General features: G+C 62.2%; 2 protein-coding genes across 2 annotated transcripts; both read right to left on the bottom strand.

The window, feature by feature from the left end:
- Positions 1 to 22: 22 nt before the first annotated feature.
- On the bottom strand, positions 23 to 4958 carry CHLRE_06g294450v5 (uncharacterized protein). The gene is made up of 12 exons (XM_043063480.1): positions 4744 to 4958; positions 4540 to 4579; positions 4213 to 4288; positions 3508 to 3573; positions 3144 to 3316; positions 2711 to 2792; positions 2325 to 2414; positions 1764 to 1878; positions 1307 to 1443; positions 896 to 1009; positions 617 to 673; positions 23 to 491 (listed from the first exon to the last, which is right to left on the bottom strand). The coding sequence occupies exons 1-12, from the start codon at positions 4901 to 4903 to the stop codon at positions 480 to 482; spliced, it is 1122 nt and encodes a 373-aa protein (XP_042924186.1). The 5' UTR covers positions 4904 to 4958; the 3' UTR covers positions 23 to 479.
- Positions 4959 to 6169: 1211 nt separating this feature from the next.
- CHLRE_06g294400v5 (uncharacterized protein) lies at positions 6170 to 13301 on the bottom strand. Its single transcript, XM_043063479.1, has 15 exons — positions 12987 to 13301; positions 12852 to 12914; positions 12525 to 12638; positions 12056 to 12255; positions 11731 to 11817; positions 11365 to 11496; positions 10927 to 11041; positions 10666 to 10763; positions 10325 to 10474; positions 10005 to 10178; positions 9458 to 9641; positions 9228 to 9321; positions 8736 to 8969; positions 8385 to 8547; positions 6170 to 7120 (listed from the first exon to the last, which is right to left on the bottom strand). Exons 1-15 carry the CDS (start codon positions 13057 to 13059, stop codon positions 7016 to 7018), a joined length of 1986 nt encoding a protein of 661 aa, XP_042924185.1. The 5' UTR covers positions 13060 to 13301; the 3' UTR covers positions 6170 to 7015.
- Between the last annotated feature and the right edge of the window lie 1983 nt (positions 13302 to 15284).

Here is a 15284-nt window from a genome sequence, read left to right as displayed (position 1 = left end):
CATGACAGGGGATCCGTTTGCGCCGACAGAGCGCATTAGCGCGCATTGCTCTACAGATATAGGTTCGTGTTTGGAGGGACATGATGTATACGTTGGCTGAACGTACAGCCATGTTGCGCCCGCGGCTGTGGTACCGAGCCCCGCGGCTGCTAGCAACACCCGCCGCATATTGGCTCTATTGTAAAATACGGCTCAAGTAGACCGGATTCACGTTTGCACATACCCTTGAGGTAATCACAATCATTGGCTCGCTGACACGTTCCCCTCACCTACACCTCGAAACTGCCGTCCTATCATAGTCATCGATACATCAATACCATGACCTCCATTCCAAAAGCACTTCAGCACTGCCCCCTCTCCTACAGCAGGGCCGCACTGGGCCGCGTACCGTAGCCCTTAAGCTTCTGCTTCCGCCGCAACCTTGCGCCGACGCCCTGAGCGCTTTCTCCCAGCATGCCGCCGCCGCCGCCGCAGCTCGATCACCAGTTCTCCTGCAGGGAGAGGGCCAATGGCAGCGCAACATATCTATAAAGCCGAATAGGGCAGCAAGCCGCGGCTCCCTGTCAAGGCGACGCTTGGTTCGGCATGCCCAAACACAGGTACATGCCGTACGCACCACGGGGAAGCCCTGTCCGAGCGGGATCTTGGCTGACACCCGGTCCAGCTCCGCAATCTGTGTGGGGTGACACGACCAGTTTACCGCACCCACAAAGCGTCATGGTGGGACAGCGCCGAAATGGCAGGCGACCCCGCTGCTCCTTCAGTTGCACGGACGGGGGCTTTACCACGACCATGCAGGCCAACCCTGAACCCCAGGGCCAGGCACCAACAAACCCCCTTCCTGCTGCTTCCTCCTGCGCGCCTGGTGCCCCACGCCCCTTGCTGCCCTGCTCACCTCGCCCTCGCTCAGCCTCCAGCCCAGGGCGCCCGCCACGTCCTCCAGTTGTTTGGCGTTCTTGGCTCCAGGGATGGGCAGCGTGCCCTTGCAGATGCACCAGTTCAGGCTCACCTGCGGGCAAAAGGCAGTGGCCAGGGTGGTGGTGATGCCTACGGTGGCGGGTTATTTCGAGTTTGGGGTTCGGGTGATGGTTTTAATATGTGGGTTGAGAGGTGGGCTGAAGTGGTACGGTGTGGGGTGAGGGGCAGGGAGGAGGGGGTGCCAGTGTGTGTATATGGTGACACGGGCACGACGTGGCGGTTGCCCGGGTGATTGCGGGCGGCATCAGCCCAGCCGCCTTGCCTAGACACACCGTACAGTCAGCCTGTTTGGCCACACACAACCACACAGCCGCACGGCCGCTCGCACCTGCGCCATAGACTTGCCCCGCTCGGTAGCGATGGCCCGCACCGCCTCAATCACGGGCGCCACCTCGGTTAGGCGCCGCTCGCCGTACACAAGCGCGCGCGGGCCGCTGGGCTTGGCGCCCGAGGCAGAGTACTTGCCTGGGTGGGTGGGTGCATATCGGCATACGAGGGCAGCCTTATGTAGGGGGACCGGCGAGCCGGTGGGGTACAGGTCCCACACAAACACCCAGATCCACGGCACGCGCCACCCCACCCCACCCCACCCCACCCCACCCCACCCCACCCCACCCCACCCCACCCCACCCCACCCCACCCCACCCCACCCCACCCCACCCCACCCCACCCACCGTCTACCATTTCCTAAGCTAATCATGAATGTAACCCTGCCCCACCTCACCCCAATCCACCCTGGTGGCCCCACCCCGCGGTCTGCACTACACAGTGCCAGTGCCGCCCACCTGTGAGCAGGCCCTGGCACAGAGGGCTGTACGCCACCGGCATCACGCCCGCCTCGCGGCATGCCTCCAGCACACCGCTGGACTCGGGCGCCCGGTACAGCAGGCTATACTGAATCTGTGGGGTGGGGAAGAGTGGGAGGGGCAATTTGTTCCAGCCTCAACACAACCAACACCCAGAACCAGCCCACAGAGGGTTCAGGGCATGACTACTCCCATGATGGCGGATGGCAAACAGGTGCAGCGTTGGGAGCGGAGGCCCAAATGCCCGGCGGGCGTCTTGCAGGCGAGACGGGAGTACAAGCATGCAAGCAGGCGAGGCGAGCCGTAGCCAGCCCATGCGGAGACCTAGGCATGCAGATGGTCGGTGCCCGTTGCCCCGGCTGTCCGCCGCTTCCCATGGCCCCATCGGGTGGCTTAGGCCTTCGCGGCAGGCCCGTGCCACAGCCCGCGGCCGCTTCACAATCCTCCCCCCCCACAGTTGCGACGCAGCTTCTCCTTGCAGCGCAACTGTTTCCTTACGGGATTGGTTTAGAGTTAACCCCCCCAAAACAAAACACGTGCCTGGTTGGAGGCCAGGGGCACGCCACGCGCCTTCAGCAGCTTCACCGCGCCGCGCACCCGGGCGGCGCTGAAGTTGGACACACCCACCGCCTGCACGCGCAGCAGCCAGAGGGCGGCGTCAGCGTGCATCACAGCCCATCTCGCAATGGCTGGGTTGGGCCGACTGGGCCCATGCACATCCCTCCCCTCAAAGCCACGCAAACGCAGCGTTGAGCTCTATCCCTTGCGCTTGACTCACACTCACACACACACACATACACACACACACACTCACATCGCATACACTGTCTTTGCGCTTTGTTTTCCTGGTGCTCTTTAACACATACAACCACTTGCTTGTTTCCTTCCTTGTGCACGTGCTTCCAAACCCACGCACACGGACACACCTGGCACAGCCCCTGGTCCTTGCAGTCCGCCAGGCCCTGCAGGTAGGCGTCATTGCAGAAGTACTGCGGGCCGTAGCCGGGCCTGTGGGCACACGCGGAGTCCACAGTGCGGCGAAAAGGGCGCAGTGAGTGGCGACGTGACATGTGCCAGCGGTGCGGAAATGTCTAGGCCAGCATGCGCCTAACGCCGGCTGAGCGTTAATGCGAACCGTTTGTTTGTAGTTAGCTCGCTACCCTTAGCGCCGCCACCATATGACACTGCCTACTCTCCCTCACTGCCGGCCTCTCCCACCTTGCAAACGCTCTTCTCCCTTCCCCTCTCCCTTCCCTCTCCCTTCTCCTCTCCCTTCCCTATCCTTTCCCCTCTCCCCTCCCTTCTCCCTCTCCTCTCCCTCACCTCTCCCCAACCCCTCTGCTCCCCTCGCCTCCTCACCAGTGCTGCATGTACAGCCCCATGCTGGAGAGCCCCATGCGCCCCAGGCTGGCCTTGGCGGCCGCCGTGACGCTGGCGGCCGTGAAGCGCCAGGGCAGCGGCGCGAACTTGGTCGCCACCACCGGGCGCGGCAGGTCCGGTGCCTGCTCCCGCAGGAACTCACCCAGGAACTCCTGTGTGGGCAGGAGGAGGGAGAGTGTGCGAGGTGGTTGGGGGTGGCTGGAGAGGCTGTGGGTGGTTGGGGGTTGTGTGCTGGTGCGTGTAGGAGCGAGAGGAGCGAGGTACACAGGCGCTGTTGAGGCTGCCCTGGCCCTTCCATGGCCCTCAAACTAGCCTCAAGGCCTCCTGGCATCCGGCGACCCACCTCGCTCTTGCCGAAGCCGTACACCTCGGCGGTGTCGATGAACGTGAGGCCGCGGGAGATCATCGCCTGCAGCAGCCACGGGCGCACACACACACACACACACACACACACACACACACATGCACACACACACACACACACACACACACACACACACACACACACACACACACACACACACACACACACACACACGTCATTGGGCGGGCTTTCGTTTCGTTTTTTAACACACACACACACACACACATGTAAGTAGCTCCGGCGCCGTCTGGGCGGGCTTCGTTCTGTTGTCTTTTTAACACACAGCGTGTTTCCTTCCTTTACTCGTCAACACATTTCACGGTGCTCGGCGCACGGCCCCCAAACCCTGCAGCCCGTCCTTAGCCATGCACTCCGACAGACACCCACCGCCTCCGACCTGTACGCCGCGGCAAGCGTGCGTCCAGGCGCTCTAGGGTGCACGCCCGTTCCTGCACCCTTCTCCTTGCCCATTCTTCGACTTTGTTCGTCCTGCCCCTCCCCTCGTGCCCTCCCCTTATTCGGACCAATTTCTTCGGGCTCCGGCAAATACCTCCCCCCCCTTAGGAGTGCCAACCGCCATCGCGCTGCCGTACCCCCCTGCACTGCACTCCCCTCGTTTTCGTTGGTTTGGGTTAGTTTGGGCTGGTATTTACAACCCCCCCCCCCACCCCCACCCACCCACACCTTGTATGCGGCGCGGCTCTCCTCCTTGCCGTACTCCCGACCATAGCCCCAGTAGCCACTGCGGTCGCCCCAGGACCTGTGTGCGTGCAGGTGTTAAAGCTAGGTGCGCCACAATTCAGAGACTGCTAGCGACGTGGGATTATGGTGGAGCAATGCGCTCACACGACGCTGGCGCGTGCACGCGTGTCGAAACACAGGCGGCGTTTCTAGGGAACACGTCTGCTCAATCGGCCAACGCGCATTCCCTTGCGGGGCTCTCCACGTACTCCGACAACGTAGAATCACCTTACACACACAGTTGCGCTGCCTAAGAGTGACTCCACTCACCAGGCGCCCACTCCGAGTACAGGCACGGTCACACCGCCCGCTGCGCGCAGTGGGGCAGGCACACGGCAGACAGAGACGTCAGTCAACGTGCGACTGCGTCTCATGACACACGAAATGTTTGAAAGCGCGCACGAAGCTTTCACGGGCCGCGTGAGCCCAAGGAACGAAGGAAGGGAAAGGCAGGATTCCCGCAAGCCATCGCACCGAGTGTCACGAAGTCCTGGGGCGCCAGGGTCGACACAGGTTCAGCAGATGCGGAGCAAACAGGCTTCACGACATGTCGTCGGCTAATGGGCGCGTGGCGTCGAGCACTGAGCCTTTGGGAACGCTCGACAGCCACTCGCTGGGTATTACGCTGCAACATGCTTTTGCGTTTGTCTGAAGCGCGTGGGATAAAATGCAATTAAAATAAGCTCACCGCACGGATTTAAAATACAGTATAGTGGCAAATGCGCACGCGAGACCAGCTCAACGCCTCCGACACACAGACCCACAACGCGTGCCCACACGATGACACGAACCTTTCACCCGGCTCGGCCCGGCTGACCCCATCTAGCCTCCCTTTCTTCTTCCCTTCCCTTCCCTTCCGTTCCCCTCCCTTCCCCACCTGCGACTTCTATTGGACCTTCTGCTTGCCGCTTCCTGGCCCCCCATTCCTGCAGTACTCACACGCGCACGTCCGCCACCCGCTTCCCCCGGCCGCCGCCTCCTTCTCCTTCTGCTTGGCTTCCTCTTCGCGGCGCACAGTCGCGGGATTTCTGCCGCCTTTGAATTCTCTTGGTCACGCATCATGCGTCACCCAGCCAGCAGCTCCTCCTTGTCCCCAGTCCCCACAGCTCCACAACCACTACTTACTACTGCACATTTACTTGCCGCTGTAACCAGCTGTATCTCTCTACCTACCGTTACTTTAATCTGATGTGTCGCAGATAGCAGACGTGCGGGCCCATCTTGAAATTACACGAGTTCACTCCTAACACGGTGCCTGGAAGCCGTTGCGGCCATGAGTGAACACTTTCTGTGCTTGTGCCACGAAACTTTCTGCTGTGCGCGTGCCTGCCTGATTCTCTGCGCTATTATGCATGCATGTACGCTAGACTTGAGCACCGCTCGGGCCTCGTACCCCGCCATGCCGATCATGTGCCCATCGCCGTGGGGAGGGTGGCAGCCGTCGGTGTTGGTGCCGAGCAGGTAGGTCACGACCTGCGCACGCGTCAGCGGCGCGCGACCCACCGGACGCCCCTTCTCCAGCAGGGCCGTTACGGTCGCGTTCGCCTGATGGGTCAGCTGGTGCGTGCTGCTGAGCTTGAAGCGGCCCGTATGGCGCCGCAAGTGGAGCCGCGTCCACGCATCGGCGCGGACGGCCGCCTGTAGCCGCTGGCAAAGCGTTCGCGGCCGCAGCAGCTCGACGCTGCAGCCGAGGTCGCAAAAGTGCGCTGGGTCGCTCAGCAGCGACCGCAGCGCAAACAGGCAGATCTGAACGTCTGTCTGGGAGTCGTCACCTAGCTCATATTGGGGCAGCTGTAAAACTGGCGGTAAGCCTCGAGGTAGCCCTCCTGCTCTAGGAACCCCCAAACTTTCTGCATGGCTTCTGTGACCATGGTGCAGCTGAATTTGAATCAGAGGAGTGATTGAATCTGAGCAAAGTGAGCTGTTACCTAGTACGGTAGTGGCACATGTCACAGTTATCGGGCTGCCTCGTCTCCTCTCGTACGCCGGAACCAAGGTCTGAACAGTACAATGCAGGGGTGGCTTCGTTCCCTGGCCGCAGCACCCCTCAGTGGCCACAGTGGGGGGCACACACCACCTGTTATCGACGTGCTTGAAAAACGCAACACAAGCAAACAACACCTATAGCTTGGCCCATGTAGCTGACCCTTTCAGGATAGCATTAGTGATGGACCGCATCGCACGCGTCACTGAGCATCAAGCCCAGGTACCGTACTATAGTCTATAGACCGCTACCAGCCACCACCCATTCTGCTACCCTTCGCTTCCATAAAAGTCATGTCCGTGCACAACAGGGGTCAATCAGCAGCGTCACATGCCAAGTGTTGGCACTGTCAGTCGGCGCTGGCCTCAAAGCGAAGGGGTTGAGTTGCACCACGCCTGCTGGGCGCCAACTGCGCCAACCCTCCCCTTCCCTGCCCCTCCCCTGTCTGGGCGCCACTGGCAACTGACCACAAATGTCCACGCCCAACACTCACGCTCGCAGCAAATGGCATCATTGCAAGCTGGCACTAGCTATCACCTCATCTGCCACAGGCACCAGACGGCTCCAGACACGTGTCGATTGCCGCCTCGCCAGGCGCAACCTTGCTTGGTAACCGCCGGCAGTCGGCACTTTGTATCCTTTATCCACGCCAGCCGCGCCAAATGTACCTGCAACCTTTGGTCTGTTGGAGAGCCCGAGCTTGAGACGCGCGTCATGTCTGATTCGCCCGGTCGGTAGGTACTGCACCGCCGCGCGGAGTCATCAATGGCTCTTAATGTGCTTTTCGAAAGCTCGCACACCCAACCAGCTCACGAGCCCCGTCGCGAAGGTAATAACAAGGCCGACGACCAGCACCAAGATTTGTGTCTGCAGGCAGCCGACCGGCAGGGGTAGGGGCAAGGTAGGTTGTAGTCCTGATAGATGAGGCGTCGTTGCGACCAAAGCGACAAGGTATTGCCAATAAGTGCAAGAGCGCAAGACAAGGGTGAGCGCGCGGGGCGCAAACTTGAACTAGGTCCTTTCATCCCAAGCAGAGGTCGGCAAACGCGTTTTTTCTGCTGCGGGTCCCAGACCGATTTCGGTAAACCCCAACCGGGGGTCTGGGGGGTGTCCCCCCAGCCGGGGGTCCGGGGGCGGGAGCCCCCGGAGAAAATTTCGCATATCGGTCCTCAAATTGCAGCATTTTACAAGGGTTTTTTTGTGTGCAAGGCTTTTGCATTCGTCTTACGTGTCCAACAGCACATGCCGGACAGCTGCTCTGTGGCAGGCAGATTGCATTGGTTACAAGAGGGACCTGCTGACGCAGTTCACGAGCCAGTGACGTGGAAAACGAACACCCTGCTCTGGACCCCAGGGGCGTGCCGCCTGCAGCGCCGTCGGCCTACTCTAGCTCTAGTAGGCTTGCTCCCATAGGACGCTCCTCCCGCCATACCGCCATGCAGGCAGCCACAAATCCTCGCAATCCCCTTCTGTTCCGCGCAAGCCGGCCCGGGGGCGGCAGCCCCATAGAAAATTTTCAGATTGCACTTCAAATTGCGACATTTTCAAGGGGTTTTGGGGGCATTTCCGGTAAACCAAGAGCCAGTCAATCATGTTTTGGGCCGGTTTTGGGGGCCCCATCGTGGTTTCTGGAGCCGTCTGGAGTGATTTCGGTAGTGTAAGGACCAGCAGCGGTTGGCTATTTTCGATTTCGGTTGCGGGTATATCGGGGGGCCCCGAAGGACCCGAGGCCCATGCCGACCTCTGATCCCAAGCGAACAATTCGTCCAGCAGATACCACGCTTAATGTGAATGCTTTGTTGTGATTTTTTCCTTCCCGCGCGACACACGTTACGAGCGTCACTTCGCGAGAAATGCAAATCGGCGCTACTCGCCGGACGTCTCTCGCAGGGTGTAAAGACAATGCGGAAGTAGCTCGACAGGTTATAAAGCAGAGGTAGAGTCGACTGCGGTGTTCGGCTCGCGAGTGGTGCGGCAGTGCGCTGTCGAGTTACCCAGTTCACGCCGCGCTCGGCCACCGACCAACCGCCGCGAGGGAAGCGCGCCAAAATGGCCAACGACGCCTAACGGCGCCAGAGGATGTAAGTGGCTCCTCTCCCCCTCGCCCCTCATCCCCCTCCCAAAAACGTACCGCCTCTGCCTCCTCTTGGAAGATGGTCAGGGTGGGGGTGCGGGCGGGCCAGTCCGACTCGGTCCACATGGGGTCGGTGGGCCAGGAGTAGTTGCGCTCCCACACCGCCGCGGCGTCGTCCACCCACCAGCGCCACGAGCCCTGGCGGTTGCCATACCAAAGCCTGCAAAACAGCATGCCCCCGCACATAGCATAGCGAGGCCGCATCACTGTCATGCATGGTAATGCGCCACCAGGCGCAGACTAGACGGGCCGCCGGGCGCCTGCCACACGCCCTGACTGTGCCCCAGACTCTACCACAACGCCCCGAAATCCCAGCCCATCCAATGCCTCCCGCCCCACGCTCCTCACCGCGTGCTGTAGGCAGGAAAGTACAGGGTGGTGGTGTTGCGGCAGCGGCCCATGCCCGCGGGGTCCTTGGTGCCGTAGCGCCAGCCGATGCAGGCCAGGGGCGCGGGGCAGATGTTGACGGTGGTGTCGCAGGGCGCGCCCTCCCAGGAGCTGTTGGAGCGGTCCGCCGGCAGCGGCGCCGCCGTCAGGTTGCCCAGGTAGTTGTATACAAAGCGCGCCAGGTTGGGCTTGCTCCTGCGGGTGGCAGCGAAGGCGGGTTTCGGGCGGGTTCGGCCAGGGTTCCGTTGTTTTGTTTGAAGATTCCTGTCGTTTCTGTTGTGGCCGCCAGCGGTTGTTGCATGAGGTCAAAGTCTATAAGGCGTCGCAACGCCAAAGGCGTGAACTAGAAATCACGCGCGCAATCTGGCGCCTGTAGAGTTACGCCCTGGGTACCCGTGCACGCACACCCACACCCGTCGCCCAGTCGAGGCCGCCACGCCCACAAGCCCTCACCTGGACGCACGCGGGTCGACATCCACCCAGCGCAGCACACCGGGGTAGCCCTTGACCGCGGCCGAGGTGGAGCCGTCATAGTACACGTCCACGTCTGCGTTGGAAGAGGGGTCCCTGCCACAGTCAGCTGCATCCATAACCCCACGCCACAGCCCGAGACACCACAATGGCTAGTGCCCAGGGCGCCATCGTGTGTGCGGCCCCATACCTCGCCCACGGTGCCGCCGCACCTGGGCTCATGAGCAGCGATGCCAGTGGGCAGCGCATGCCGGGGTCCTCCAGGATGAGGCACACCGCCAGCTCCGCCACCAGGAAGCGGGTGGCGGTGCGGTTCACCTCCAGGGCGGGGGTCTCGGGGCTGCCTGCCAGGCTGTGCAGCGTGCGCGCAAGGAGCACCGACGCGTCCACCAGCGCCTGTGGACGTGGAGGCAACAGGGTGCGTGGGGGCGCACCGGCGCGCGTTTGCTTGCAAGCCGCGGCACACTCAAGAGGATGGGTGACGACACAACGAGGATGAATTTTGCAGGCCGGAAAGAAGTGGCGCTTGTGCATGCTAGCAGGTGATGCAAGCACAGACGCCACTGCGGTCCTCCAAGCCTGCACAATGCATCGCGCAGTGTGGTACCGCGGTGGCACAGGTGACGGCTTTAGTTACAGCGCGGGCGGCCTGCTTGCTTCACGTCATCGCGAGGCACCCGCTTGTAAGGGGACGGCGGCCGGTGCACGCCAACACATACACGCGCTGACGAGGCGCCCAGTGGCCAGTCCGACCCGCACCTGCACCGTAATGTTGAAGCCGTCATCGTACTCGGACTGGTAGTAAGGCGAGTTGAAGCGCGAGTCGAAGTCCGCCAGCACCATGCCCGCCGTCCCGGGCTTGACGCGCAGGAAGCTCATGAGAGGCGAGGGCGGGATGCCCGGGTTGGAGGGCGAGGCCGCCGCGGCTTGGACCTGAAAACCGCGGGGGTTGGGGCGGCAGCGTGCCCGTTTTGGCCGCTTGTTGCAAGCGCGGCGCACCAAGCGAGGCCATCCCGCAACTGCGCTCGTGCATGCCCGCGCCCGGGGCTGCCGGGAGCGGCACCGGCCAGCCCACGCACCAGGGGTTCTTCAGCGGTGGCGGCGGACTGCGCCGCGCCCACCAGCTTTGAGGCGTCGCCAAAGCCGCCCGCCAGCTGGGTGTGCAGGTAGAAGCTGGAGGTGTTGGTGCTGGCGTTGAAGGCCGCGCCCACCTGGTTAACGTCGATCACCTGGCAGGCAGCATGGGGCGTTACGCACTGTTTCTAGCTGTGCCAAGCGGGGGCACATGCTCAAGCACTTATACAGCGGCTCTGCTATTAGGTTGCGGCAGTATCAGCGCGAAAGTGTCGCGCCACGCACTGTCTGTGTGTTGCCACTCCTGCAGGGTGCCCCCGTGCCTCCATTGCCACGTGGTGCCCACCTGGTCGATCAGGTCTAGGCTCAGGCCGCGCACGAAGGTGGAGTTGAGCTGCATCTCGTACAGCAGCCGCTTGCTGCCCATGTAGCCAAACGCCTCTCCTGCGGGTGGCACGCCACAACACCGCACAGCTGCACAGTGGCCGCGGTGTCCAACCGAGCAGCGCCGCGTTGCCAAGCGTCCCCGGCGCCGAGGCACGACCGCCCTCTGCAGCTGCCCCCTGCCGACCCAAGATCCCAGGCTCCCAGGCCTACATCCACGCACCCGGCAGGGCGGCGAAGGCCAGTTGGCGGGCGTAGGTGGCGGTGTGGTTGGCGCGCACCAGCAGCGACATCGCCACCAGGCCCGCAATCAGGCCCGACATGGCCGTGTTTGCGCCCTACGGCATGCGGTGTCAATAAAGCACAAGGGGACGCAGTGTGTGTGCCGGCGTCAAGCGTGTTGCGCGCGCGCAGCGAGCCGGCATCACAGCATGCCCGCATGCGCCCCTCAGTCATCGAACGCACTTTCCCCATCCGCGATGCTCGCTGTCGCTCCTTGTGACACCCAGCTCCCCCAGCACCTTTTCCCCCACGGCCCATCGCCCTTCGCCGCCCTTACCCTCCACCTTCCTCTGCACCCTTCCCAGTTTCCACCACCTCGCCCTCCAGAGCGCCCCTGCCCCGTAGGTTGCCCCTGCAGCGTGCATCCGGCTACCCGCACCTTGGTGAGATCGTGGAACAGCGAGTTGCTGTCCATGGACGCCGTGACCAACGTGATGGGCCGCGCCGAAACGTTGACGTACAGCGGGTCCGGCAGCACCGGCACAGCGCTCCAGACACCGTAGCCGCCAACCTGCAGACCGAGGCAGCAGCAACAGCAGCAGCGCGAGAACGGAGCAACTGGTGAGGCGCACGTGCCACAGTTACGGAGCAGCACTTTTCGCGGTGGTGGGAATGAAGGCACCACGCAGCACAAAACGTGAGCTACAAGCATGCATGCGTGAAAGAGCAGCACAGAGCACCCATACGGGCAGTGCGCCAGTAGTGCGCCAGTGCGTCAGTCCCCTCGGCGGTGTGACCAGCTCACCGGCAGGCAGTGCTGATCGCTTATGCACTGCGAGGAGTTGCCCACGGCCTGCATGGGCAGCTGCATGCGGGCCACGTGCTTGCCACCCTGCAACAGCGAGTCAAATTGGAGGAGAAGAGCGCTGGTCATCGGGAGCAGAGGGCGCTGGTGTGTGCGGACGACCACAAAAGTACACATTTTATCAGGTACGCCGCAGCCGTCACGCTGGGCAAAGTGCTACTGCCCTCCGGCCTTGCTGTGCACGTCTCCGGTTCCGTTGCACAGATAGCTGCATCGTCTGCTGCACGCCGCAACACCACCCTCCCCGCTTCCGTCGCTAGCCCACCTTTAGGTCATTCTGCGCGTTGTAGTCTGCCCGCCAACCCGTCTCGTTGGCCAGGGTCTCCGTGAGCATGTAAATAGGAATGCCAAACCACTGCTGTGTCAGCCCCGCCCCGTATGGGTTCCATACGTAGTCGCGAGCGCTGTACGGTGCAAATTCCGCGCCGGGGAATGGCGGAGCAGCTGAATCCCCCGGTGGCCGGCCTGGGGGGGTGGGGGTGGGGAGAGGCCGCGCGGGGCCGTTGGCAGGCAGACAAAACTCCATTCCAGGCAAGATTGCTTTAGCGTATCCTGACGTCTACGCTATGGCATATCGCCAATCCAACTGCTCGGTAGCACTTTCCTGCCGGAAGTGCCCGCAGACAAGGAACCTGGCAGATCTGCCTGCAGAGGATCCTGGGGTCTAGGAAATACGGCGTTGGCATCTAGGCAGCCCTATGTACATCCTCCGTACCCATACTAACCCAACTCACCAGTCGTTGGGTCCACGAGGATACCGATTACGTCCTTACGGAGGCTGCTGTCCCTGAGGAACTGCGTGAACAGCTTGCTAGCGTCCTCCGCCGGGACCAGCACGACCTTTTGGCCTGCACGCAAGGCGTAGGTGATGCAGCAGTGACCAACAGCCACAGCAGCACGCAGGGGCGGTGCAGGGCCACACCACACCCATGTGCACCTTGCGCACGAGCGTGGACCCTTCAGCATAGAGCGCTCTTTAAGTTAGCCCAGGAGCCTCGTCGTAGGAAGCAAGACACTGTGCCGCAGCCCACCCCGCCGTGCTCCTTTCCCCCCTCGCGTACCCGCTAAATGCGTCAGGTCCGAGTAGTGGACCAGAGGCCCCGTGATAAGCTTCATATCAGCCGCTGCGTAAGCATGTTACGAAAGGGCCTCGCCGGTCACAGCCAGTAGGTCGAAGGGCGCATGGAGTGTCATACCTTCACAGCCTTGTGGCCCAGAGTTGTTCAGCAGCTTGACACATGCTCGCGTGTACTTCATATCCTCATACATCGCAGCCTTTACTTCGGATAGCTGCGACCATCCTCGAGCCTCGCTGTTTGCGTTGCAGCTCCTCGACAACACTGCCACGAGCAGCGCCCCCGCGAGAAGCTTTAGCGCTAGCCTCATGCCGTGCTGTCTCGTTACACTGGCATACTTGTCCGGGCAAATGGCAAACTCGTTGTTTGCAGATTGCGCTAGAGGTTTATGGTACGCACACGATACAGTAGCAAGGGTGGATGGCAGCAACAAACAATTAATGCAGGTTAAGGGCCAGCTGAAAGGTCGCAAAACACCATGCCCCAGGCTGCAACCCTCCATCGTTGGGCACGATCGTTGGGGCGTCACCAGGCGTCACCTTACCGTCCTGGCGCGCCCCCCCCCTGTAAAAGGTAACACTTGCGAGTGCGACAACCATCGTGGCCGACGCAGCTCGGCTAGGAGTATAGCGTGCCATTGCAAGCAAGGTCTGTGGCCTGGCCGGGCGCCCCCAGCGTGAGGAATGCGCGTCTGTGGCCTGGCCGGGCGCCCCCAGCGTGAGGAATGCGCGTCTGGCCTGTGCCTGTGCCTGTGCCCACGCAACTTTCTGTGTCTTCCCAGACCGTTGCCGCCGCGGCAGGCACACAGATGGCAGGCGCGGGAAGTTGCTTGCGTTGGCGGCAGAGACAGACACAGAATGATGTGTGGGCGCCTGGGCGGCAGACACAGAAGTTTCGTAGGCACCAAGCTGCTGGGCTGCGCGGCGGTGTGGGGCGCCGTCATCTTGGGGGCCACGCTGGGGGGCATCACGGTGCGGCGCCCCGGAAGGACACGAGTGCTAAGGCATATCTAAGGCATTCCTGCTGAATCTGTGGGACAGGGTAAGGGGTAGCTTGGCGTAGTCCCGTAGGTCGCAGCGTATTACCAGACCCCAAGCAATTTGCGACGTCAAGGCATGGACAACTCCAAAGTGCGGGGGCCCCTCCGCATCGAGACCTCCCCCCCAAGAACTCCAGGGCAGCAGGTGTGAGAGGATGTCATCCAACAGCCTTTGGTGCGTACTGTAAGACATTCCTTGCCGTGGTGCGTACTGCTGGAAGGCATTCCTGCTGGAATGTTGGGGCGGCGACCCTCCCACCTGCGCGCTTACGCCCGCGCCTGAAGTCCTCACGAAGCGACCCCGACCCAGAGTGCGGGGGGCCCTCCGCATTGGGACTTCCCCCCAATAAACATCAGGGCAGCAGGTGTTAGACTGTTTGAGAATGGCCGACGTTGCGGAGTGCCTGGGGGTTTGGGCGGTGGTGACGAGCGGACGAGGCTGAGCACGGGTTGCTGTCGCGCTCGCTGTTCCGCCGGCGCCACCTGGTCTCCGAGAGCGGTGACGCCTGCAGGCATCCTGCCGCTGCCAACACAATGCCCCTGCCACCGCCGCCGCTGCCAAATGCTGCAGCTGCCTTGAGCTGCCTCTGCCCAAAGTTCTGCCCCCGCACCTTCTTCTCCCACCGGCACTTCCATCGCTGGTGGCCTCCGTCGCACCCGCACATGCAACAGCAGCAGCAGCAGCAGCAGCAGCAGCAGCAGCAGCAGCAGCAGCAGCAGCAGCAGCAGCAGCAGCAGCAGTAGCAGGCGTAGCCGTTGCCGCCTCCACCGCTGTACCTGACGCCGCGGCCGTCGCAGCCAGTATCGCTATTCGCTAATAAGAACAAATTGCATAAGCAGCAGCAGCAGCCAAGACAATGTCAAAGTCGCTGCAGCTGCAGCGGTCTGGGGGGGGCGTGGTGCAGGGCCGCAGGCCCAGTCATCCATGGGCCGCGATCACCGTTGCCTTCGGTGCAACTAAGAGCAGTGCCTCGGACCGTCACTATCTATGCCCAGGGATTCTTGGCCTCGTACGTGCCCCACGCCTGGCGATCCTACATATCCCACCCCGGCTTCATCCGGGGGGTGCGCCGTGTAACCTTCTGCCTCATACGATACATACACTTGGCAGGGGAGGGGGGACCTGGTGGTCCCGCTCAAGCAAGGTCCCGCTGCCTGTGCTGCTGTATGGCTGTACGCAGTTGTTGCGACAACAGGGGATCCGGCTCACCAGTGTCACAGCTGAGCTGAGCCATGCACGCGTACCGTACAACCTGGACAACGTTGCAGGTTGCGTGCCGGTTGTGCTGCGCTTTCCCCTTTTGTAACCACTCTCAGAAGAGAGCGGCTGTCGGCGATGGCCTGCCAGAACAGCCTTTCCCCCACGGCCCTCAGATTGG

Source organism: Chlamydomonas reinhardtii, chromosome 6, assembly GCF_000002595.2.
Source record: "Chlamydomonas reinhardtii strain CC-503 cw92 mt+ chromosome 6, whole genome shotgun sequence".
Classification (NCBI taxonomy): Eukaryota; Viridiplantae; Chlorophyta; class Chlorophyceae; order Chlamydomonadales; family Chlamydomonadaceae; genus Chlamydomonas; species Chlamydomonas reinhardtii.
The sequence above is the reverse complement of the archived record's forward strand: the minus strand, read 5'-3'. Positions and strand labels throughout refer to the sequence as shown.